General features: G+C 30.4%; 1 protein-coding gene across 3 annotated transcripts in view; it reads right to left on the bottom strand.

Moving 5' to 3' along the window:
• The window catches only part of LOC122524492 (signal transducer and activator of transcription B-like), a 66,564-nt gene that overhangs the window by 7,817 nt on the left and 31,146 nt on the right, over positions 1 to 27,601 (bottom strand). For 2 of the 3 annotated variants that reach the window (XM_043646806.1, XM_043646808.1), the window contains exon 2: positions 4,264 to 4,629. In XM_043646806.1, coding sequence (XP_043502741.1) covers positions 4,264 to 4,621 — 358 coding nt within the window. In that variant the 5' untranslated portion in view covers positions 4,622 to 4,629. Of the gene's footprint in view, positions 1 to 4,263; positions 4,630 to 8,262; positions 8,299 to 27,601 lie in introns of those variants that run through there. The other variant, XM_043646807.1, reaches the window with a different exon arrangement.

Genomic DNA, 27,601 nt, shown 5'->3' with positions numbered 1-27,601 from the left:
TTAGCAAGTGTTCGAACCTAAGTGCTGATCGTTCTTTTTTAAAAATAGCATTAAAAAGACAAAGAAGAAAATCTCAAAGAATATTTGACCTATATAGGTCAACAAGTCGAACCTGATGATTCTAACATGACAGAGTACAAGGAAATCACCGGACCATAATATATGTCGTAGTTCCAAGTAATTAGACTCGCTAACATTTTTCTTTCTTTCTTCAAAGAAAAAAAACTTTGTACGATTTCCCGTTCGAAAAATATTTTTTGCATTCCTAATGAACTGAATATTTAATTTAAAATAATTTACATTTATATATTGAATGTAAAAAAATGATTTATGATTAATTTATTAAATAATTAAAAATAATTTTTCAACGCAAACAATAATTAATAATTAACATTAAACTAACAAATAAAAATATTATTTTATATATGCAATAATACATTAAAAGTATTTATTTATATTTAAATAATTAAAATAAAATTAAATACAATCACAGAAATGAAATACAATTAAATCCTTAAGAAAGTCGACTTGTAGAAATAATTAAACGACAAATGGTTGAAAAAAAATGTCCATGAAAATAATCCAGATCTCAAGTTCCATCTTTTTTAAGACCACCAAATCCTCCTCCTCCTCTTCCATTTCCTCTTTAAAAGAATTAACGATCGTTATACGAAATAATCGTCAGTTCGCGAACTCCGCGAGTTTGAAGTTGGATAAAGGAATGCATGGTATTTAAGTGTAAAAATCAATTTCGTCTTTTCAGTCCCTTTTTTTTTTATTCTTTTTCTTCACTATACAGGGGCGTCGTGTGTTGCTTCTGGTGTCCCGGTTCGTCGGGCAAGTTCGGTTCGCCGAACGTGCAGTGCATTAACGATTTACCGATTTTGTAAACGACGAACTTTTCACTCTTCTCTCAAAAACCATAGGGGTACACCATACATACTTACGTATATGTGTAACCGTAAATTCAACAGAAAGAGAAACAGAAAGAAAAAGAAAAAGGAAAAGGAGAAAGAGAAGACTATACTGCTGCTGTTAACTGTACTCTTTACGAGCCCGTTATCGTCGATCACTACACAAATCGAAAATAGTGATGAATATATTAGCGATAACGATCCCTTTTTTATTTCATGCTTTTTTTTCTTCCTTAATAATCGCACGTCGTATCATATTAAATACATACCATTACAACTACTACTATTACTGATTCTACTGTTACTACTTATCAATCAAGGATGAAGAACGGGAATAATTATCAACGTGATAACCAGACGAATCACGTTTTTCTTCCAACTATAACGCGATACGCCATAGTTAGTTAGTTAATTTCGATTATTATTACTAAAGAAAATATATGAAGCATAAAGAAAAAAACTGACGGATATAAAATACGGAAAAAATGACGGAATAAATTATTGACTAATTTTAAAATGTGATTTTAACTTGACGTTTATTCGTACACGCGATAGAATATAAATACTTTTCCTTACAGATGATCAAGCCATATTACCTACTAACGAGGAAGACTATTCTCAGTAATTAACTACTTCGAATTTCATTGGTTGGTATTAAACGTCAATTATCGATGCGCGCTGACCCATTTCTTTAACGGTAAAAGCTAGACGGCTAAATTACGTATCAGCGATTTCGACTGAAAATTTCTATCGAAATTGTTTTCAACGGTTACGATTAGAAATTTTGTTTGATTGTTGGTTTTTAATAAAAGAGAAGTTTTTTCTTTTTAATTTGTAAGGATCAGTTAATTATTCCTAGATGTAATTTTATTCGTAAAAAAAAAAAACCGAAGAGATTTGTTGTATTTATTATTATTTTATTTTCCGAATGATTTAATTCAATTGAATGATATGAATGAACATGTATCAATAATACGTACGTATTCTAATAATTAAATTAATTATATCATTAGTATATAAAGCAACTTTACAATTTCACATATATATATTTAGTTAATATATAATAAGATATTTTATTTTTTTGAATTATAAATGATAAATCGTTATTACATGTCACAGAAATTTGTTACACTAATAGTTTATTTTTCGGAACGATTTAAATAAAAATAATTTAACTTATATGAACTACTTTTGAGAGAGAGAGAGAGAGAGAGAGAGAGAGAGAGAGAGAGAGAGAGAATCAACATGTACTCTATGATGCATACATGTTCTAATAATTCATTCAATTACTATTATTATTTATACGCGATTATTTCTTTTTTCCATCATTATTATTACCCATTTATATTTTTCAATATTATTTAATAGTGTAAGGATTTTTGTTGAACGATTGTACACAGAATGGATTCCTTAAATCTGTAAAAGAGAGGAATAATAAAGATAATAATATATATATATATATATATATATTTAACTATTCAATTAATATATTATTTAAATCCATTCTTTAAGAAAAGAAAATAGTGTATGAAAGATTGAACGAGATAATGTGTCGTGAGTAAAAGTATAGGAAAAAAAGTAACGTATGAAAGTCTATACAGGAATAAAGCTCGCGATTAGAAAGAGTAACTATGATATAGAATAAGAATAAAAATAATAAGATGAATAAAAAAATAAGAAGAGAAGAATAAGAACGAGTCTAACGAGGTGTGACACTTCTCTTCTCGTGATGCGACAGGAGGACATATCGTGACGACATAATCGTGTGACTAATTGAAGACCGGTCTTAAAGTGCGTCTTTCGAATATCTTCAAAAAGAATTAATTAACGGCCCTGGTAGGTTCCCCGAGGTCGTTCTCCATGCCGGTTTTCTAAAGCCTTTAATAAGGTTGCCCTTTCTCCAGGGGGCTGGGAAGGAAAGGAGGGGAGAAGCACAAAAAATAAAGAAACGAAATGAAGTAAAAAAACAAAATAAAATAAAATAAAAAAAAGAAATATTGAAGCATGCTATGCAGGTGCAGACTACGACATCTAAAACGTATTTTATTCTTTTTCTTCTTCTTCTTCTTCTTCTCTGTTTTATTCGTCTCACCTATTTCGTACATTCAATTGATTTCTTCATATATATATATAGTTTAGATTTGAATTGAAATGATATTCACGAAGATTCGTATGTTTGTTAATTCGATGACGTTAGATATTACTGGAAGTAAAATAATGATTTGTGAAAGTTCAAAGGAAACGTTTTGTCTACCCGCTTTGATGAAGATAATAAGAATAATTAAAAGACATGTGCTTGAGGAAAGACACGACCCTTTGGTACAGGTGGCTAACCGCGCGTTTATTTTCACCTCGCAATACGTAAATGTTCATGACTGTTCGAAGGAGGGAGAGCGGAACGAGAAGTCGCATGCAAAAATATCTTACGAAATTTCAGTAAGAGCAAATTTGAAAAGAAAATAATCAATTTTTTTGTGAAAGAAAAAAAGAAAAACCGGCAGCGTTCTATTTTTGTAAGTAAACAAAAAAAATTATTAACAAATTAAAATTAGTCAATTTGACAAAATTTCGTTCAAATTCGCGTTGCATCGACGATAATTTAAAATTACGTTTCGTTTGCAATTTTTATCGAGATGTATAAAAATAGAAATAAAAATAAAAGGAAATATGCGTAGAGAATCATTTCTTTTTTCTCTTTTTTTTTTCCTTCTATTTTTTTTCTTCATTCGTGGTTTTCCATCGTCGCTCTTAATCTCGTGTTATAGTGATCGAAGAAGCGGAACCAGTGGTCGTAGATAGGAATGCGGTGCACATAGGCGTCTTGTATCACGATGCAACGGTTGCGCAATTTGTGAATTATCATGGCGTAACCGCACGATGGAAGGTGGAACGTTCAAGGTTCGTCGAGTAGTAACTCGTACGTTCGAACTTATATGCTGTCTATGTATGGAACTCTATGTATGTATTATGAATGACCAATCGAATTTATTACCTACTTAAATTGTTAGAAAAAAATTTAAAAAAAAAATAAAAGAGAAAAAGAAAAAGGCAAATTCCCATAAAAAATCTCACGAGTAAAAATAAAAATAATAACCTGCCTTGAAATTAACGTGCTCTATAAAAATACTTATAAATATAAATAAAAAAAAAATGAAATAAAGTAAAATACAAAAAAGAATAGAAAACAAATTCCATACAAATTATAGAAATGTAAATCCTTAGATCATTAGAGACAAAAAAAACAAAAAAAAAAGAATTATTAATAATAAATTATTTAATGATGCCAAAAAAACAAAAAATTAAGTCACTGGGAATAAAAAATCTTTAAAAGAAGTGAAATTTCACGTACCTCGTTGTTTTTCGGGTTCATGTTCGACGATGAACGCTGGCACAGCAGTGACCATTTGATAATCTGTCTGATAGTCAGTAGGGTAATCAACCTCACTGACCTCCTGTTCTTCGTCTTGTTTGGAAGCAAGTAACGCTTGCATTGCTGTAGCATCGCCGCAACTTCTTCTACTATATTTCGTCCTGGAAATCCTAAGTAAAGCAGCAGGAATCAATCCTTCCGAATTGTCACGAGTAACTGGAATCGAACTAACGCTCGCTTGTGTCTGCGATTCTTCCAAATTAGGATTCTTTGGTCCGAAACCAAGACCGACGTCATCGGCACTGTGACGCCTTGATTTCGATAATCGTTTAAACATCGCTCTTCCTGAAAAAAATAAAAAACACAAATGCAACTCAATTAGTATATGCTAAGATGACTGATAATTTAAAAAAAAATAAAAAAACCAATATTTACGTAAGTAGAACATACGTTTGAAATATAACTCTTCTAGTTTTAGTTTCTTTTTGTGCTAATGGACTATATTTATTTTTCTATTATTTTTGTTTTAAATGTTTTTATTACAGTTTCATTAGCACACGCAACTAATAGTAGAATCTTCTACAAAGTTTATCATAAGCGTTAAGTAGTTATTCTATGGAACAGAATATGCTCCTTTAGCAATGAACAAATGAGCAAATGAGCAAATAGAGAATTTTAGGATTTTTCGTTGTGTTACAGCAGGATGCTGTACCTAAGTAACGAAGTAACGCTTAAAAAAAAAATACAAAATAAAAAGAAACGAAACCTTCTTCGAAACAGTTGAGGTCTATTGTCTATCAAACAATAGCCAATTGTGTGAATATCGTGAATAAAAATTCATAAGATCGATGAAGATATATTTTCGAACTATGAATTGGCACGAAAACAAAGATCATTTTTTCAAGGATTCTAATTAAAGTAATCGAATTTTCTATTCTCAATCTAAAAAATAATTTATGATAATTTTAAAACAAAACAAGATACAGTTTTACCACCGAGATATCTGTCATATAAAAATCCTCCTAATAAAAGAAAGAATTAATTTGGAACGATTAAGTGATGAAAAAAAGAAAATAATTTTAACGAGAATTTCGAAAGACACCAACACTTGATGGTCCCACTGACGATCGTTGGAATAAACAAGGATAAACCTATCGAAACCTTTTGAAAAGATCGAGTAGGGGTAAATCATAGTAAGAAACTAAAAAATAATCGGCCATTAAAGGATAAAATATTGTCTATGTTTCGTGTAACCATAAATTGTCTCTAATACACATATATACACGTATACGCGTATAAAATAATTCATAAAACGTGACTTACACGTTTACAAAGTAGAAAAAAGAAAGATAGAGAGAGAGAGAGAGAGTGAGAGAGAAAGATGTGATATATATATAATACAAGATAATGTTTGATATAAACACATACAAATATACATTTATCCATGCAATACTTTACTGTAATAGCAAAGAATAGTCAAAGAGAAAGAGTGAAAGAAAGATGGAGATAGAAGATGGTTAATAACGTTCCACGAGGTCGCGCTCGACAAAACATAGCGCGTAACAGTGGCATTATAACGATCTCAGTTGCGAGAATATTATTTTCGAATAGCATCGACCAACGTATAGAGCAATTAACTTCTCTTACGTTCGCTAAGAACGAAGGCCACTTCTCTTTATCTCTCTTTCTCTCTCTCTATCTCTCTTTTTCGATATTTATTTATTTATTTATTTATTTTCTTTATTCAAGGCTATTCAACTTTACAAGCTACCTTCGAAGAACGACGACAACGACAACAGAAAAGACGACGACGACGACGACGACGACGACGACGACGACGAAGAAGAAGAAGAAGAAGAAGAAGAAGACGACGACGACGACGACGACGATGATGATGATGATGATGATGATGATGATGATGATGATGATGATGATGATGATGATGACGCTGTTCCTGGTGATGCTGTGCTCCGCTTCAATACTTCCAATGTATATACATACGTGTAAATATATGTATAAATATGTGTATGTGTATGTATACGCACTGTGCGTAAGAGAAAGAAAGATAGCAATTACTTACGCACATAGGGATCTCTTTTCAACTTTCCCGATTACGTTGACGATCTTATAATTTACTTTCTTTTACCTTTCATTTCTTTATTTATTTTCATTTTATTATATTTTATTTCATTTTTTGCTTTTTGAAAAATCGTACGTCAAAGAAAGAGAGCGAGAGAGAGAGGGAGAGAAAGTTGAAAGATTTCTGTCGCTTTTATCTTCTCGCAACGTTGCTCGTTTCTCGACTCGGTCGATTAGCTCTAGCAAACTGAGAGAGAGAAAGAGAGAGAGAGAGAGAGAGAGAGAGAGAGAGAGGAGAGAGAGAGAGAGAGAACCTGGAAAAGAACCTTCTGTATTTTCTTTTATTCTTAACTTCTTCTCTTTACTTGCATACTCGTTCTACTTTACCCTTGAACAACATCCCTCCGAGAAAGAGAGAGAAAGAGAGAGAAAGAGAGAGAAAGAGAAAGAGAAAGAGTAAGACGAGGGTAGGAGAGGTAAAGGAGAAAAGACCGCCGTGATTTTCTTAATTCGTACGAGTCGGTAAGCAAAGGATTTATGTCGGGACGAGTTAGAGAGTTAACGTTATCGTATTGGAATAGTCCTCTCTTCTTCTCTCGATTTCGATTCCTATCTTTTCTCGATCCTTGATCTTCCTCTGATAGTATCCGACGATTTATTCCAAAGAAACTTGTATATGCTTCTCTTTCTCTTTCTTTTTCCTTTTTTTCTTCCTTCCTTCTCATCTTTTATTTTCCCTTTCACTGTTTGTTTGCGAATTGATCTTTACTTTTTTTCTTTTTCTTTTTTCCCCCCGAATAAAATGATGTTCATCTTTTCGTGTAAATTATTCCTAATATTATTATTGTTCTTCCATCTTTTATTATTCATCTATCTTTATCTTCTTGCAATTATCTTATAGATAGGATTAATTTGAAAATTAAATGTATCAGTATCCTTCGATTTTCGTTATTTTTTTTTCTTTTTCTTCTTTTTGATTTATTTCTTTATTTCATAATCACTTTCTATCTTTTAATTGCTTTTATGAAAACTCGATGGAAAATTACAAACCAATAACATTGAGAACGAATAATTTTATCATAATTATCGTTAGAGAAAAGTTTTATGTTAATTAGAAGTATAATATTACTAATAATGGTAATAATATAAAAATCAATTAAATACTTTTACATATAATAACATCCTCTCGTTTCAATTATAAATTAGTTTATAGCAATTATTTGTATAATTAATAAATATATTTAAACAGCGTTTTAACTCCGCCTGCATGATCGCAGATCAGCGATCATGTTGCCGGTCCTAAGCCCGGGAAAAGGAGGAAGGTTGTCCGAATGAGAATTCTTCGCAGAATAGCTGGGAAAACACTACTGGATCGAGAGAGAAGTGAAGATATAAAAGAACATGCAAAGTGGAAACATCAACGAATGGATACTAAAAAGAAAAAAGAATGGAACGAACATATTAACAGAATGGACAACGGAAGAATTGTCAGAATTGCACGGGATAAGTCACCTGTAGGCCGCAGAAGCACGGGACGCCCACGAAAACGATGGTGCGACAATTTAACAGTGCAATAGGCAGAAAAACGTCGTACGAAACAGGCAATTTTGCCTAAACTAAAGAAAGAAAAAGAAGAAGAAGAAACAGCGTTTTTTTATTATGTTTTCATATTACTATTTATTAATTTATATTTCAAAAAATAAAATAATTATCGAACTAATCTATATACCTATTAGTTAATTAATTAAGAAACAACCTTTACGTTACCAAACTCAATTAAAATTTCCAAACAATCTGCCCACCAATATAACCAATAATAAAAAATAATAAATCATACATTTAAACGTTATTCAAATGTAAAAAAGATTGACGATCGGTACGAGTTTTAGTGATTTGTACCTTTACTTTTCTTTTTCTTCACACTCTTGTCATCATCTTCATTATCATTATCATCATCATTGCCGTCACCATCGACGTCATCATCATCACCATCATCATCATTATTATCATCGTTGTAGTCGTCGTCGTTGTTCGTCGTCGTCATCCTGGTTGTTGAGAAATTACCAGTGCGAGATTTCGAGCCGTCGATTTCGCGCCTGCTACTTCGTTCTCGATGTCGCGATCACGATATATATTTCGAAGTTACCGAACGACGTACGAGAGAATACAAGAAGAGAAACTTACACGTAAAAACTCACACAAACATATAGAAACACTCACACACATATACAAGTAAACATATATATATATATAAATATACGTATATATTTGGTTTTGGAAGGGCCGACAGGTGGTTTCCGTGCGAATTAACGAGTCTCGACGATTATCTTTCATACACACTTTTCGAGCCTAACAGCAACGAGCAGGAGACGTCTCCGAGACGTTTAATTGGCGGCTTGCTCCTGAACTCACTCGTGAAAGATAAAAAGAGAGAGGGAGAGTTTGAATCTGTCGAAATATTTTTGGAATTAAAACAAAAAAAAATAGAAGAAGAAGAAACTTTGATACTTCGAGGGATGAAAAATGAAATGATCGATTGTTCCACCGGGTTTGCTATTTAAAGAATAACTACCTCTTTTTATTAACCTTCCTTCTCTCGTCTTTTCTTTTTCATCATTTTTCATTTTTTCTATAATTTATAACCCTTGTATTATTAATTTTGTACTATTTATTTAATAAATAATTTGATAGAGATATAGAAATATCTATTAATTCTCTCTACTATGTTCGAGTCATTTAAATATCATTTTTCACGATATTATATCAATACTTGAAATAGATTTTTAAGAATTGATTTCAACGAAAAGTGATATATGGAGAAAACATTGAGAAAAATAAATCAATATGTTTTAAAAGTATTCACTGGACATCTAGTTTATTTTATTTGATTTTTTTTCTAATTTTATCTACATAATAGAATCGTAACATTGCATAGCATCCTCGAGTATGTGTTTAAAAAGAGAGAGAAACAGAGAGAAATAGAGAGAGAGAGAGAGAGAGAGAGAGAGAGAGAAAAGGATCGTTTCGTTCTTCCGTGTCGTTTGATACGAGAATGAACTAACAAGAGAGAGAAAGAGAGACGGAGTAAGATACACATGCATACATATACATATACAAAGAAGAAGTTCTTGCTTTCTCAAGCACGGATACATTTATCTTGCTGCTGTGATCGGATGAACGAGTCTGATCGAGACTCCAGTTTCATTTATATTGACTTTTGCTACACTCCCTTTTATTACTTCATTTTTTATTGTATATTTTTGGTTTTTTATTGTTCTTTTTTTTACGAACGGAAAGAAGAAGTAAAAGATACACGTACGAGTTTTTGATTAAGAAAGTTTCCGGGATAATTAGCTCGGCGTTAACCATAATCGTAGGTGATCTAATTTGCGTTTAGAACTTCTTCTTCTTCTTTTTCTATTTCTTCTTCTTTCTTTGATTTATCTCCACGAACCAAGTAATCTTATGGTTTAGCTACTGTAGATTCATTCTCTCTCATCTGAAGTATACTTGTGTTATTTGCGAGAAAAAACTAATGATCCTAAGTTCTGAGATATAGAAAGGATCGTGAGGAAAAGATTAGTAAGGGTTTTTCATTCCTTTTCTTAAAAGAAAATTTATTCACATTTTTCTCTTTTTTTTTTTATTTTTGTCTTCTTTTCTGGTAATAATTATAATTTTTGCTCGGTTATTAAAATGAATATTACGAATGAATAATTATTAATTTCACCATTATTAACACTTTGTATTTCGATCGTTTACATTCAAATAACATTTTATTACTTTTTCACGAGATCTGAATGTTTTTTTTTGAGGAATAATTTAATAAAATCATTAATTATATATGCAAATAACTATCATACGTAACCAATTAAATGGACATTTAAATCCAATTAAATGGAAATAATAATTTTCTTAAATTATACTTCAATTAATTATACGTCAAATACGAATTTAATTTCATGTAAAATCTTTATACATCGATAAATTGTTCCGTTCTAACGAGTTGAGGATACATTATTTAGAAAAATCTTTAAAGATCCGTGAGAAAGATCTAAATCCATTGGATCCCCCTTTTTCTGATCTTTTCCACCCGATCGATATGCATATATCGTTCGAATCGAGACATTGAAAGTCTTCGAAGAATGTAGGTCATATCGATTTGGTACTCTTTGGTCTCTCCGTAAATCTGTCGATCGAGGAAGAAAGATAAAAAAAAAGGTAAAGAAAGAAGAAGAAAAAGGATCGAAGTGGGCGACTTTCGGATTCGAGATTCAACCTCTCGAGATCGAAAGCACGTTGTGTCGCTTTACTATCGCTAAGAGAAAGGGAAATTCTGCGCGTTCCTTCGACAGACGGTCTCTGACGATCTCCATTTATTCTAAATACGTTGTTTTGCGTGTGTTAGAAAAACACTACCATTATGTGAAAGCTAAAAACGAAGTGAAATTTAAATCGAGTATTTTTTAAAATGTTTCCTTTTATTTTTTATATGTTTCTTTTGTTTTACCCACAAATTTTATTAGAGGATGTTTGCTTGATGTTTGGTCTTTGTTTAATGGTTATTTCAATTGAAAACTGTATTAGACTTATTTTATATATATTTCATTAATATTATAATAAATTTATATAGTATATAATCATTATTTCAGAAATTATTTCGTCAAATTTACACACATTCGATATTTTATTTCTTAATTTTTATATGCTTGGAACAGTGATTGTTTCAATTTATGGATGCAGTAGAATAACTGAGAGAGAGAAAAAGAGGTATATATTTATTTTTATATTGATACTATATTTTAGTAATAATATTATAATTATAATATCTTTTGTTTCATCTAATTACGTTGAAAATAAAATTTATCCTATTAATTTTTGTTTTAATTAATACTTTGGCAAATAAGTAAAATAGATTAAAATGGTAAGATTACATGTGAAAGTTTAAAGACAACAAAATGAATACTATCCTATCGTAGCGTCTTGATAAATGAGCCCATAATTAAAATTTCTCGAACACTACTATACTTATCTTTTCTCTTTAGTTACTCGTTAAATAATATGTCTCGCAAGAACGAAATTTAATTTCATCGTTTCATAGCATAACTATAAATTTAAACAAGCTAATAGCGATTTCTCTATCGCGCGTGATTATTTTAATAAACTACAAAATAAATAACAAAAAGAAGTAATGAAAATTATAACGAATGAAATTCTTACATTGTTCCAACATTTATTTATTTAAATTCTCGTTCAGTTTATTTTTTTTTTTATTTTAAATTTATCATTAAAATAGATCGTTGAATTGAATTGAGAATAATAAAGTTACTTTTCATGCGAAAAAAAGGATATCCTAATTGATTTTCTCTAGGGTTTTCTTTTTATTTCCTTTTGAAAACGTTGCAGCATAAAAATTATGCAATATCATGCGATACTTCCTTTTCCTGCTTGTGCCATTTAAATCGTACGACTTCGTAGAGACGAATACGAATGCCACGTAGGTGTAAGATTTACATTTATAAAATCCGAAACCTTGAAAATCTTACAAAAATTAAATAACACTTACGTATTGTTACGTTTCCTATCCATAAATGGGAAAAATTTATTTTTTATTTCTATTAATTTATTTATATTTAATAAGTAATATTATTTATATAAAATGATTAATAAAGTGATATTAAAAAAAATAAAAAAGGAAAAAAAAAAAAGAAAAATATTTAGCAGAAAAAGAAAAATATCCATTTGTTAAAAGTACCGTTTGGGGAAGTAACACCTTCCTAGTTCCAGGTTGCATAATAACGAGTGTATATGTATTTTCCACGTGTGTTTTCACGTGTGCACAATTATGCATCTTCCACGAATAGGACTTTAAAGGCCACAGTTAGCAAGCAAGCAAGCAAGTAAGATTTTAACTCACTTGCACGTACATTTTCACTGCGTCAGATTTTAGCTGTAAAAGTTAGACTTGCTATGAGGGGAAAATAACGAACGAGTACATGCATACAAACATACATGGATAGATGACTATGTATTTATGCATGTAGACGAAAGAAGACGATAGTTACAAAAGAATGCAAAGTGCTAAGCTCAGAGGAAGAATAAAAAGAATAAGAATAAGAAAACGATGATCTCGAAGAGACTCGAACGTACAATTGGAAGAAGAGTCAAGGAACACCTGTCACATGCGAACACAGAGACCACGAACCAAAAGCCATACGTAACGAGCTCTGCTTTTGGATTTATGCTAATTTCCGTTCGAACGTGCTCTTCACGAGAAACGACCGAGCTTTTCTTCATCATCCACGTAGTTTACAACACAAATTCCAAGCCACGAATATGCTCGTTAGTATTATTATTATTATTATTATTATTATTATTATTTTATTTACTATCATTAATATTAATAATATTCATATGTTGACCACTTCGTTAAACGAGTTAATCATTTCTTGAATTAATACACGAAAATCTTAAGTGTGTGCGTGCTTTATATTTTTTTTATTAAGCTACAACAATGCATTTAGTTCCACTAGATTATATTCCTTGTTTTCTATTATACTTTCCCTATTACTTTATTTATTGACTAGTATTATATAAACTTTAACCTGCGCTTCATTTTCTTGTTTTCTTTTTTTTTTTTTCTTATTCCCTATCCCACGTAAAATTATTTTATTTCGTATTTTACGATATTTCAACATATTTATTAATATAACTTAAACGTTCATAACAGTATATAAACATTTTTGAATTATACTTTAATTATATAATAAATAATGGAATATATATATCATTTTTTCTATTCGTAAAATATCTTAGTATAATTTTGAACGATTTTAGTAAATAAAATGGAAAAAGATGAAACTTACGATCCACAGACGATCACGAACGTATGCCAAAGTAAGTAAGTATTTATATTTGTGTTCGCGCGAGCGCAAATGCCCCAGGCTGGAGAAAGTTCCTGATGGAGGCTGCCGTGCACCGTGTGTGTGTGTGTGTGTGTGTGTGTGTGTGGTGTGTGTGTGTGTATTATATGTGTGTGGTGTAGGAACTGCACGCTCTCGACGTATGCACTTTTATGCCATCGTCGAATATTGCATGGTTTCACGTAACGCACGTGCCACGATACTTACTCCGCGTATTCGATCCAGCCGACCAATTCTTTCTTTGATTCTTTCCATGGATTTGTCGATGGATACATATATACATATATATACACATACGCATGCATATACGTAGTAGACATAGAGAAATTCTTTTACACGTATATATATTTACGAGAAAAAGGAACGCATATAAGTTTCTTCAAATCGAATCTAAATCAGGCGTATCTAACTGCAAGATATTATATTGTAGTTCCTTATTTCTTCTCTCTCTCTTTTTTTCCCCATAGTTTTTTTGTTTTCTTCTTAAGAAAGATGCGTTCGGTTTATTGCAGTTTAGTGGCATCAAATTGCAGTTGTATTTTGCAGCAGCTGGTATTGAAGAAAGAGAAGGTGAAGCAAATTCTTACTTTTTTGCTTTTCTTTTTGTTTTTTTTTCTGTTCGACTGATGAAACTTTTATTACTAAAAAGTCACGAATGATTTTATCATAGCAATGAACATTATTTTTTTTTCTTTTTTTATGTTAAAGAATTTCACGTTCGCTCGATTATCGTAATATACGATTACATTATTATTATTATTGTTACTACTATTTTTATAATTTTGTACTTGTTTAAAAGCCAAAAAATATTCTAACTTATTTTTATTAAATTCGAAATCTTAAAAAGTCTTAAAAAGACATTTAATTTAAATATCAGGGATAATATAAATTTTTGATACTTTAATATCTTTTTTCTTTCCTTATATATATATGATTTAAATATTACAAAATAGATCATTTAAAAATATATATTTTTTTAAATTAAAAATAATTTAAATTTTTCTCAAAATTATTAATAATAAGATTATATTGCATTTATAATATATTAACCAATAATGATGTTTATCGGATAATGAATGTACGTTACCTGTAACTTAGGTTAACAACTTGTACGTTCGATTTCCCTATTTACGTTTTTGATAGACTACCGAGAGTTGGCTTTCACCTGTCTTGATTTCTGACACGAGACATCGAATTTAGTTGAAACCATAATTAAGAACGCGTCAGACATTCGTGTTTCGTTCACGGTAGCTCTATGTGCCATTGACATGCTAATTTTTATAATACTAGAGAAAGATAATTTAAAGATCGTTTTGTATTTAGGACAGTGTGTTGTTTCAATATGCACACACACACACACACACACACACACACAGGACGTATAAAAATAAGAAATTCTATACTTTCCTTTCTAATGAAAATAAAAACAATAAAAAAATTTATTTAACTGGCACGTGTTCAATCACGTAACACGTTTGCAATGTTATTTCTATAAAAAAGTAAAAAAAAAAAGAATAAAAATGATTTCTAATCACCTGTTATTTACATTTTATCCTTGATCGACGCACTATTTGCATTGTAACGTAATTATAATGATTATTTATAATTTGTTCATCGTTAATGTCATTTAACACAGCTAGAAATAGATACACGAGTGTGACGTGTTTTAATGATCTTACGAGTCCTTCTAATAAAGATAAAAGAAAAATAAATATTCGATAATCATAGCCTAATGTAAAGATATAAAACAATAAACGGATATATTTAATGAATTCTTAAGTTAAATCTTGAAATATAATACTAATTAAGAATTTCGAATAATTAACAATTTCTACTTTCACAATCTACAATTTTTTTCTTTTTTCTTTTCTTTTTAGGACCGTAGGAATGAAGCATACAAGAGAAGAGAAACACAAGAAAAATTGAAATAGAAGAGAGATTTCAATCGATATAGTCTTCGCAATTGGCATGAAAAACTTTTTTTTTTATAGACAATAAATTTTATTTGAAATATCATTTGGAAAGTTAAACACGTGTTAAATGTATTTTGAAATGAGTAATCTATTTTTTGTTCTTTTTTTCTTTTTATTTTATTTTAATAAATCAAGAAACTTATTACACATGGGAGATCACTGTAACGATTTTAGTATCTTTCACTTCGTGTTACTAACATAAATTTAACATGGCTTAGAAATGATCATCCGAATTATATTAACTGAAATAGAGAAACGGTAAAATAAAAATGTAATCGTGACACCGTGTCTAAGACCGTCTCAAACGGGAGACTTTAACGAGGGATGAGAAAGGATTTGTAGATGATTCTAAGCGGACACCCGAGGAATATGATATGCTCGTTTGCATGTATATCTTTATATTACGTGAAACGTGTAGAGAAGAAAAAAGAAAAGAAGAAAGATACCACCGATGTTAGTGAAAACAAGCATCGACAAAATCTAATCTCGTTTCTATCTCTACGGTATTAAATCCGAGAGAAGAATCTTTTCCTCTCGTATTATTTTCTACTAATTTATATACTCCTATTCTATGTCAAAATAATCACCGAATCATGTTCCTTAAGTTATTTCCTATATAATAATTTTCTCATACCTTTTTATATCCTCATTTAACCATAATAAAGACATTTATATTCTTTTTAATTTTATGATAATTAATACGAAATCAAATGCAAAATATGTAGATAACATAATCGATATTGATATCATCGTTATTAAATAAAATCTTTATTGATCAATCTTTTTTTACGGGTTTGATAGTCCTTTCAATCGTTTAACGATAAATCTTATGATTAATCTGCATTATTGTTTAATTGCAAATATTCGATGAACTTACGCTATATTCATTATCAAATAATAAATTAAAAAAACGAATAAAATATTATCGTTACAATTACTACGTTGACAAATTTAATATTCGTAAAAACCAAAATATTATCTAAAGATCAAAATCTATACTTTTAACAAATAAATCATCGTCATTTCTATCTACAACTCGAAGAGTTTTAATCGTCATTTTTTTCCCTACTATTACTAAATAGTAGATAGTAATTATTTCAATGAGAATGAACAAAGAAAAAAAAATAAACTATAACTGTTATCTCTTTCGAGATAAATCCAAGCAAGCATCTCTCGTTACGCTTCACCCTCTCTAATCGGTCATCGTAAATGGTCCACCGTTTAAAACTTTCCTTTTACTTCTTCGTCTCATGAAGTTATATACATACATTTACACAAATCCACAAACACACACAGATATACGTGAATATACGTATTTATACATATAGAAATCTATGTAGATAATACATTATTGGAAATTAACGGTGCGCAATGAGAGATGGTCGTAATTTACATCGGCCACGCCGATTAACGATGTTAATCGCGCTAATTGTAAGCTATACGCCGAGTTGATAGCACGTTAGACGGTGTAAAAAAAAGAAAGATAAGGTTAGAAAGACAGAAAGAGATAGCGGGAAGGGAAGGGAAGAGAAGGAATGGGGAGGGGGAATGTGCAGTAGAATGCGTTACGAGGGCAAATCATCTATCTATGTATATGGTGTATGTGTCATGAACCAATAATAATCATACTCATATATGAATTTTATGTTGTTAGTTTCACGATTAATCGATTCTACATTCCTTTCGATATATCTTTTTATACAATCGATGATTACCTTATTTAGATTTACCCTTTTTAAAATATAATTGTAACAAACACATATTAGTGTGCAATAAAAATGATAAGGAAATTATTTATCCCTCGAATTGTTTTTATTCTAAGTTCAATTTAAGAGATAAAATTTCTTTTTATATTAAAAATTTAAATAAATATCGACAATAGAAAATTTTTGTTTAAATAAATACAAACTCAATGATCCCAAAACGATACTTGATCGATTTAAATGATACCTAATTTCTTCGAGAATGTAATTAACAAGAACAAAAAAAGGAGGATCAATTAAACAGTGAATACTTGGATAGATTAATCCTTTTTACGGTATAATTGTGACAACCAACCATGTTGGTGCAACAGATCAAACGATGAATTTTTTTTTTCTCTGAGATTGTATTTAATTCGTAATCTAAATATATAAAACTTCATTTTAATTCAAATTAAATGATCCTAAACACAATTCTACAATAATTGCAATCGATTTAAACTAAAACCTACTTTCTCCGAGTATGTAATTAAACAACAACGGCAACGAGAGAAAAAAGAAAGAAAAGAAGAAAAAAAAAGGAAACAATTTAAGAGTCCACGAAGCGAGTAAACTTTATCCAAGTAAAAGTCATTAGTATGGTATGTACGTCATTTTCACGCTCACGAACGTCATCGAGAGTAAACGTACATACATACATACATAGAAATACACACACTTATTTTATATATATACAAAAGTAGCAACCTCCTTCACCGAGAGTACTTGCTCTCGATATTACGAAGACCTTCGACTTCGAGTCATAAAATCGATACAAGAGAAACTCTCTTCTCTCTTTCTCTCTTATATACACATATACATACATATTCATATACAAAGATTGCCGATATGGTTTTTCGTATTGAACGAACGAGCGAATGAACGAATGAACGAACGAGATCTCTAGGACACACGTTATTAATGCGAGTAATACACCTGTTACCATACGCGCTGTGTTGCGTAAGGTTTTCTTTCAAGACACACAGAAAGAGAGAGAAAGACAGTAAGAGAATGAGAGAGAGAGAGAGAGAGAGAGGGGAAAAGTGAGAGAGAGAGAAACACCGAAGTCAAACTGGCCGCAAGAATTCCGAGTACTTTCACTCCTTGCTGAGGCGCGGTGCTGTCTCGATACACCTTCTGTATATACTTACAATACATGTACAAATAAACATGCATATATACATACATATACACAGACACATGCTTGTTCTGCTGACTGCCTACCTGCTGATTCAGAAGAGAGTCGAAAGGGTAAGGGAAAATAAAACGGAGAGTGATGCACGATTTTATTACGCGAAAGCGAAACGCGAACCATTTGTATTTATCTCTTTTCTTTTTTTTTTATTTTTATTTCTTTTTTTTTATCTTCGACGTAACCCCCAAGATTACTTTTGTTTTTGTTATTTTTTTCGAATTATTCTCTTGAAATTCTTTCAATTATACCATAATGCGTGAATTCTTTTTCTCTGTTTTATCTTCTTTTTTCTTTTTTTTTTAGATTTATGAAAAAAATATTCATGACATTTTTATGTTATTTTATATATATATATATATATATATATATATATATATATATATATATGTGTGTATGTATGAGTAGGTTAATTAATATTAGGGGTCTGAGAAAAAAAAAAATCCATTATTTTTACGTTTATTTAAAGCCTTACATACGTCCAGAATTTTCCAAATATCAATTTTCTGTTTTAACAGATTGTTGTTCTCTATAGTTTTAGGTTTATTTTTATAAAAGTCGATTGCGAAAATTCCTTATAGATCCAAGTTTATGGTAGAAAATGTGACTGCCCGACGAGAGTTTGGTGCGCGGAGATAGCTGTCTTTTGTTTAAGACACTTAAAACTTAAAACGCGTTTTTCTCGAAACTACTTTTTCCGTTACGGTCTGCATGATAACTCATACAGTTTTTAATGCTTTTTGATGCGATTTTTTTTTAAATATTTGAAATCGTTTCCTCTATAGTTGTCGAGCCGGATTTTTGATATTATGATTTAAAAATTTTATAAAAATAATTAAAGTGTAAAATTTATGACGTGTAAAACGCATACTTTTTTTAAACTGTCATAAATTGCTAAATTTTACGAAATTCAAAATTCTGGCTCGACTGACTATAAGTACAATATTATTTTACAAGAATTTTTCTAAATTTTGTACATCGATCAATAATTACTGGAGATATGATGCCGACCGTGAAGCAACTTTTTTTCGTAGTGTTGTGGAGATCACGTGATTTTTTATATAGTAATTTTTATAAAAATAAAGTAAAATAAAATTTTGTATAAAGTTAAAATGCCAATATAAACAATGTGTACCATTTATTTTTATTAATTTCTATTGTTATCCTTACAAAAAATTTTTTTCTTTTAGCGCATTTTTGGCCCTGCTAGACGTATGTAAGGCCTTAAATTATCTAATATTACATGTTTAATAATTATCAAATATTCGATATTACATCGAGAGTATGATTTATGTATGAAAATCCATTGTGTTTTACTAGAGGAATTTCTTAACGAGCGACTGAATGATTAACGAGCAACTTCGTATTTGTTTCTATGCATGTTAATTGTTACCTAGGACGAAGAGGAAATTAATTAAAAATAATTAATCTTATTAGATTATTTAAGAGATTTCTCTCTCTCTCTCTCTAAGTTAAATGACATATTTCTAAAAAGAACTAACCCTGAGAATATTAAGAAAAAAAGAAAAGAAAAAAGATACCATTAATCCTATCCTCAAATAAAATACTCAAAGAAATAATAATACATTTCTTTTTTTTCTCGTTTAAATAATCACGTCATTTAAAATGTATAAATGTACTACCGTGTTACAAAGAGGCTCAGACATTAATTAACAAAATATATTCTCTCGCCTTGATGTTCTTCTTCTACCCATTCTCCTGTTGTACAAAAAGAAAAGAAAGAGAAAAGAGAAAGAAATAAAATAAAAATAGAAGTATACATATGGAAAGAAAATTCAAGAACTCTTAACGCGATCCGACAAGGTGTACATTTAATAAAATATTCGATTTAGCGTCAGAGTTCTCGCAAGTGTATGCGTGTGTATACGTGTGCGTGTGCGTGTGTGTGTGTATACATGAGAAAGAGCACGGAGTAATAAGTATAATAAAGAGTAAATTCTTCCGAAAGCTTTGCGTTGAACCTCGGTTAAAGGTTTTAAAAGAGAAAGGGCGCAAGATACGTGGAAATAACTATAAAGTTCGCCTGGTTCGTACTTAACGGCGCCATAATTGGTGGCGAACCGCGAACGGCTCTCTCCTTTTATTTTTCCCTTTCTATTTCTGTCTCTCTCTCTCTCTCTCTCTCTTTCTTTCCCTCTATCTGTATATCCATCTATTTCTTTCTCATTCTTTTTACCATCTAATCGCAAAAGCTCATTAACACCTTCTCCTTACTTTAAATTCTCAAGATGACGGGAAGGATGACGTTAGGGTGACTCGCATCTACTCTTTTAGCTCTGCAATCAACGCACCTGTAGAGAGAGTACATTTGCCAACGATGAAATACACGTTGAAATGACAGTTTCTTTCCTACGTTTGTAGAAAAAGAGAGATAGAGAGATAGATAGATAGGTAGATAGATAGATAGATAGATAGAGAGAGAGAGAGAAAGAGAGGGAGAGGGAGAAAAAGAAAGAGAAAGAGATGTATCTTCAATCATTGCGTCTTATTTACTACGATCAACGACTGCTACGTGATTTCTAAATGTAATCAATTGTACGATTCCGTTCGTGCTAATGGCATTATAAATTCAACTAATTTGGAGATTTTAAATTTATTTCAAGAATTATATCTAATTTATTCATTCATTTGTGTACGTATGACCAAATAATTTTTTTATGAGTGAATTATATTTACAGAAATTTTTTTTATGAATGAAATACACGCGTTTGTTATTAAATAAAAAAAAACCAATTATATTTAATTTATCAAGAAAATAATTTAAATTTAATCATTAATAATAATATTATTAATAAAAACTATTAATAAAAATATTATTACCTGTATTAATTAAATACTTAGAAGAAAATTTGATTGAAGATAAAAACTTGCTCATGGCAAACAATCAAAAAAAAAAAAAAGAAAAAAGAAAAATAATACGAAAAAACGTAAAAGAAAAGAGAGGAAACGAAACACGTGCTGGATAATATAGTTTATTTCAGTGTGTTGAATTTCAAATTGGCGATATAGGCAGTAAAATTAACTTAGATAATGGTAGTAGTGTAGTCTCATAATTAGAATTAAAAACAGCCTGTCTAGCCTCGAACGTCGCAGAAAAACCCGGCCGTCCGTCTTCTATCGTACAGGACGGTGATTTTCGAACGATTAGAGTCGAAGGACCTGACCGAATTAGCAACAGTCCTATTTTCTTCCATCTCTTTCTATCGTACTATTGCCCCTTCGAAAAAGGGCAAATTTTCTCTCTCTCTTTCTTTCTTTTATTATTTCTTTTCCTTATTTCGTTCGTTTCTCATCCAAGTGTTCACTGCACGCGAAACTTGTGAATCTTTCCGACAAGATCGCGTGCATCCGGTGCATCGGGTTAAAAGAAGCTTATCCCTTTTCTTTACTCTGTTCTATTAACCCTATCGATTTTATTTAGAAAAGAAAAAAATTAATAAATAAATCGAAGTTAAACAAAAATGAGAACGAAATCGTTCATTTTTTATTTTTCTTTTTTCATTTTTTGTAATTGTTTCGTTGATTTCGAATTATAGAAATTATTTATAATTCTTTTTTCCTTTGAGTGTGTGTGTGTGTGTATGTATGCGTAATTAATATAGAAAAAGATATTGAAATGAAATTCGTAACTATGATTATTTCATTCAGTGTTATTTTGAAATGTTCATCTTCTATCTCTGACTATTTCATTTACTCTCTTCTACCTCTTTTTCTCTTCTCAAGGTACATGCATACATATAGCATCAACCTTGCGAGTTTCCTGAACTCAACGACGACTTCCCTACGTCGTGTGGGCAAGATAACGACTAATAAACTTCGCATAATATTTGCGTTTGGTGTCTTAAGGAAATTCGTTATGGCGATTGCACTTGCCCGATGGTTAATTTCATTTAAAACGGTCATCCTTTTCCTTTTATTATATTAAATTGAAAAAAAACTTATAGTAAAGAAACCATATTTTTATTTCATATGAATTAAATTATTTAATTAATGAACAAATATTTCAAGTATCGTCAATGATTCAACGCAAACTATGATGCAATTCTAATCCGATATTTAATTTAATTTAAAACTAATATATATCCTTTTCCATTTAATATATCAAATTGAAAAACAAAAACTTACAGTAAAGAAACTATTCATTTATTTCATATCAATTATATTATTTAATTAATGAACAAATTTCAACTATATCGTCGATCATTCAACAGAAACTATTAAAGCTATTATTCTAATCCGATTTACTAGTTCGATAAAAATAGAATAAAAAATAAAAATAAAAAAGAAGTTTTAGATTTTAAAATGGGACGAAGGTTCGTAGGATGGTTCAAGATAAGACTTCGAGAAGCCAAGAAAATGTATTACGAGCATGTCAAAGCCCGTTGCTCGACGATAGTACGAAGCACGGCCGTAAATAAATAATAGAGTTTAGCCAATGAAGAGAGTGTATGAGTGTATATAGCTAGAAGTCTCTCTCTCTCTCTCTCTCTTTCTCTCTTTCTCTCTCTCTCTATCTCTCTTTATGACGTTGAAATAGCTTCGTACACTGACCCCACGCTCTTCGATCCATTCTGCATTACGTTTTAAACGACGTTACATTACTCGAGTCAACCGTTTTAATTATTCATTTCAACAAACTAGCGTGAGCGTAGGAAACTATAGACGTGCATTTAGTATAAATATATATATACGTATGTATGCATTTCACTTACGTGAAACCATGTTCTAATCCTACTATTGGTAGTGGTTTAGTGGGCGAGTGTCAATAACGCGATATTTATCGCACCTTCCATTCACCTTTTTAGTTTTTTTTCTTTCTTTATTTTCTTTTTTTAATGCTGTATCTATGCATTTTATTATTTACTATTTTATTTTCTCTTCTCGTAAGATGCACTATTAGTTAAATATTTATTTCTAAATTTATATACATTCATTTTGGAAAGACAAAAAGATTAAATTTTATTTATTGTGCCAACTAAACTCTTCTCAAAAAAACAAAAAAGAAAAACAAAATATTAAAAGCGATAACCGAAAATAATTTAAAAGATATTTTTTTATTTTTTTTTATATAATAAAAACATTTTCTATTTTAAACCGATAAATTTATCCGCAAATAGAAATATATTTAAAAAATATAAAATCAAATTTGTAGCTACGGATCTAGCAAACCGACTATAACCGAAACCTTATTATTCTTGCACCGCGACATAAAAATAGATTTCAAAATAAATATTGTATGAAAACATTTTGAGAGATATTATATGTCAGGCTCGACGACAAGTTCACAATTTTCTTAGCCGTTTAAATTCACGGGCAAGGGCGAGAGGAAAAGCAAAGTTCGCATTGGCCAGTAAAACGGAAGCCTCTCTGGAGCAAAACTCGCGCGTGCCTCTGATGATCTGCCTTACATACCAGACGGCTATCCACTCCCCCTTACCACCAACCCCCTTTCCACAACCACCTCCTCCTCCTCCCCAACCATCTTATACTTCTACTTCTACTACTTCTCTCAGAACCACAAACTGTTATGTCTAATTATAGTAAATTGTTTTCTATTTCTCGCGTGGCTTCTTCCACAAACAGAATCGAAGTTCCATTCCAACTGAAATCTAATCATTTAATGAAACGAAACGTTTTACTCCTTGCAGTATTATTAATTGATAAATTAGATTTCGAATTAATAAATGTTTTATTAATATTATATGATCATATTTTTTCTATTCTTATTATTGTTTTCATTTAAACTTTATTCATAATTGAGGATCATTGAATATTACACAGAGAAACGAGTTAGTTTCGATAAAAAAATAATTGTGTTACTCAGAATATTATGTTATACAGATAGAAAATTTATTTTCTTTAATTAATTCAAATTAGACGAAAAACCTAATATATTGAATATCAAAATATTGAACATCCTGATGAAATCTTACACATCCAAAATCTATCTAAAAATCTATTCAAAAGTTTTATGAAATAAAGTAAAAGAACACGTGTGTAATTTAACATTAATTTGCAATTAGATTATAGAATATTAGATAAAAACAACGAGTAAGTTCCAACATTGAAAATTGTTTTATCTAGAACATTATATCCTGCATATAACGTGTATATTCTTAAATATCCGCATTAGATGAAACATACACTATATTTGATAACGAAACATTTAATACATTCTGATAAAATCCTAAATCAAAAATCTATCTAAACATCTATTATAACAATAGTTTTCAAAGGTTTCATGAAATACAGTAAAAGAATATACGTCATCAGGAATCGACACAATCAATTCATTCTTTTCCCTTCTCACACTCTTCTTCTCAACGCTCTTAACACTTTCAAGTTACACCACTGTTTAGGGTTTCTCATTTTTCTTTTTTTTGATTTTTTTTTTTTTTTGACGAATCTTCTTCATCTACCGGCATTTGAAGAAAGTGTGACGACCCCAAAAGAAATCCCGATGAGATGTTGGACACATTTACTTACATACACGCCGTTGAAGGATCTTCTTTCCCTCTCTCTCTCTTTTTTAGCAGCTCTCTTTCGTTCCTTCGGGGTTTGGCAAGGCGACAAACGTACGAGCAAGCTGGAAATAGCGGCTATGGTGTGGGGACTTTGGGTTATAGTTAGCTCCTCTTATAGTTAGCCGCTGACTAGCTCGCCGCAGAATGCGAAACGGGTCCCTTCTTTCCCTTCTCTCTTTTCCATTCCTCACCATTCTCCTCTCTTCCTCTCTTCAACGTTTTCACTCTATCTGTTTCTTTCTTTCTTTCTTTGAGAGAGAGAATGTTTGGACCGAAGGACCGACGGAATTTCGTGATAAAAAAGATACAAAAAACCTACCATACGGAACATTTATATATTATGTATACACCACATGTAAATTTTTATATATATACATATTATGATTTTTAATACTATATAAATCCAAATGTCTTTTTTTTTTTTTAATTGAAGAGATGAAGGAAATTAATAAAAAAGTATTCCTATGTATTTATTAGTATGTAAAATATTTAATATAATTACTCTATCGCTTAACACGTTCTCTGCCACGTGTACCGTTTTAGGTACACGTGTTATGGGGATGACACTTTAGCCAAATGCGGCTTGGCAGGAATACGTTAAACATAATATTATTCTTACAGGATTTCAATTATACTCTTACATATTATTATTATTATTATTATTATTATTATTATAACTATTATATTTATGATAAAATAAATGAAAAAATGGTCATTTAACTAAATCCAATTATTAATAAATTACACAGGTTAATTAAAAACACCGTAAAAATTTTCCTGATGCCTATCGAGGTGTAGTCTCTTCTTCTTATTTAAAGAAGAACCAACAACAGGAACAACACCTTACCCGAGAAATAATTAATATCGTTATTTACGGATCATTAAGAGTAAAATCATAGGACGGTAACGAACTAAAGGACAAATTGGAGACCGTTTGTACCCTCGATTCCTGCGGTGCAGTTCAAACAGGATTTGCATGTCGAACGAGTTTGAGACAGGCTGTTTGCACGAGAGAGGAAGCTTGCATTGCTAATCGTCAAGCCATTTTGCATAAGAACATTTTCTTATCTTCGACTTGCGAATGAGATGATCCATTTCTTTGATGATGCATATATACACTTTATATATATATATAGGGTGTTCATTAAAATACGCAAACAGAAAACACGTAGATATTCGAGCTATCTAATGAATGATTTCTTTGTACATTTCTACGTACAACCATGAATTACTAGCGTTCCGCAGAGTGATTAAAATTATTATTCATATCTTAAAATGTATCTAAATTAATGACCATCATTTTAAACACTATCTTAAGATACCTTATAAACGTCATTATTTTTGTTTACTTCTAATTGCAAGTTCATTTAAATTTCAATATGTATTCTCATCTACGATAATGCATTGTAATAAAATAAAATATATAAATCTGTTTAAAAAAAGGAGAGAGAGAGAGAGAGAGCAATGACACAATCAGAATATTATCAGGATATAATATTCTTTTTTTTCTACTAATATTCGATTTGTTTAATTATGCGAATTAAATGAAACGGCGTATCTGTTTGATATTAAAATATTTAAACAAAATAATGTTTCTTGAAGGCAATCGGTGAGTAACATAGGAAGATTATTTGTCATAGGACTGGTAGAATTTACCGATTACACGGGAAAGGTATCATTAAATATACGTTGGACTATAACACGCGTGTAATCAAGCCTCTGTACGAGGAAATAAGAATCCTTGATAGGCGAAACCATTAGAGTAAATAACTGGGTAGATAACAGATGTGAGCGACTAGTCTCCTAACACGCATATCCTTCGTTACACGTTCGCTAAATACGTCTGCTCGAGTTTACAAAACGTAATGTGTTGTGGCCCAGTGAAAATTATACTGGCTAAGAATGGCTATCGAATAAGAAGCCGTAATAGCGTGTTAATTTGTCTACTTTCTAAGAGACAGACACAGAGAGCCAGAAAAAAGAAAAGAGAAAGAACTAACTAAAATTCTCCATTCAATTCTTGGTAACGTGCAAGATAATAATTGCATACAGCTACTTATGTATAATACTCGAAAAGGAAAGTAAGAAAAAAAACTAGTTCAAGTATTTTACTATAGGCAATCGTTTTAATATGAAAATTTCCACGAAACAAGAATATTATAGAAAATTATAATCGTCTTACCTATGATTTACTATCAATTTTAATCTAATTTATTTGATTTGTAGGATGTATTTTTGTAGATATACGTATATATAATTATTTTAAACGATTTATTATAGATTATGAATATTACAAAACAAAACAAATTATCTTACAATACTATCTTACAAGAATCGATTAAAAATATTATTATTATGATTTAAATAATTATATATTTATGAGACGAGAGAATAAATTTTATTTATTTGTTAAAAAAATGTGAACAACGTGTTTCGGATAAAAATAAAAACATTGTCAATTTATATTATATATGCACCATATCGAAGGGTGCTTATTTAACGATGTCCTCTTCCACACGTTTCTTCTCTTTCTCTCTCTCTCTTTCTAATGTCTCAAAGAATAAAAGGGTTCCTCGGCTTATCATAATGCAGAACCGGCTACATCCGACTCCGCAACGTTCGTCTACGTGCATCGACGTTTAAATGAAAGCGATTACAATAGTCCTCGTAACCTATGACATTAATTTCTTCCATATATTCTATAAATAATAATCAAACAAACGCACTACCGCATATAGATAAAAGGAAAGAAAAAAAAATGAAAAAAATAAAAAACGAACTGGAACATAGAATCTGGACCAAAAATTTTTCCTCGGCATTTATAAAAAACGCACATACACGCACACACACCATAAACAAAAATATT

Source organism: Polistes fuscatus, unplaced genomic scaffold, assembly GCF_010416935.1.
Source record: "Polistes fuscatus isolate 324 unplaced genomic scaffold, CU_Pfus_HIC Scaffold7, whole genome shotgun sequence".
NCBI classification, from domain to species: Eukaryota; Metazoa; Arthropoda; class Insecta; order Hymenoptera; family Vespidae; genus Polistes; species Polistes fuscatus.
The sequence above is the reverse complement of the archived record's forward strand: the minus strand, read 5'-3'. Positions and strand labels throughout refer to the sequence as shown.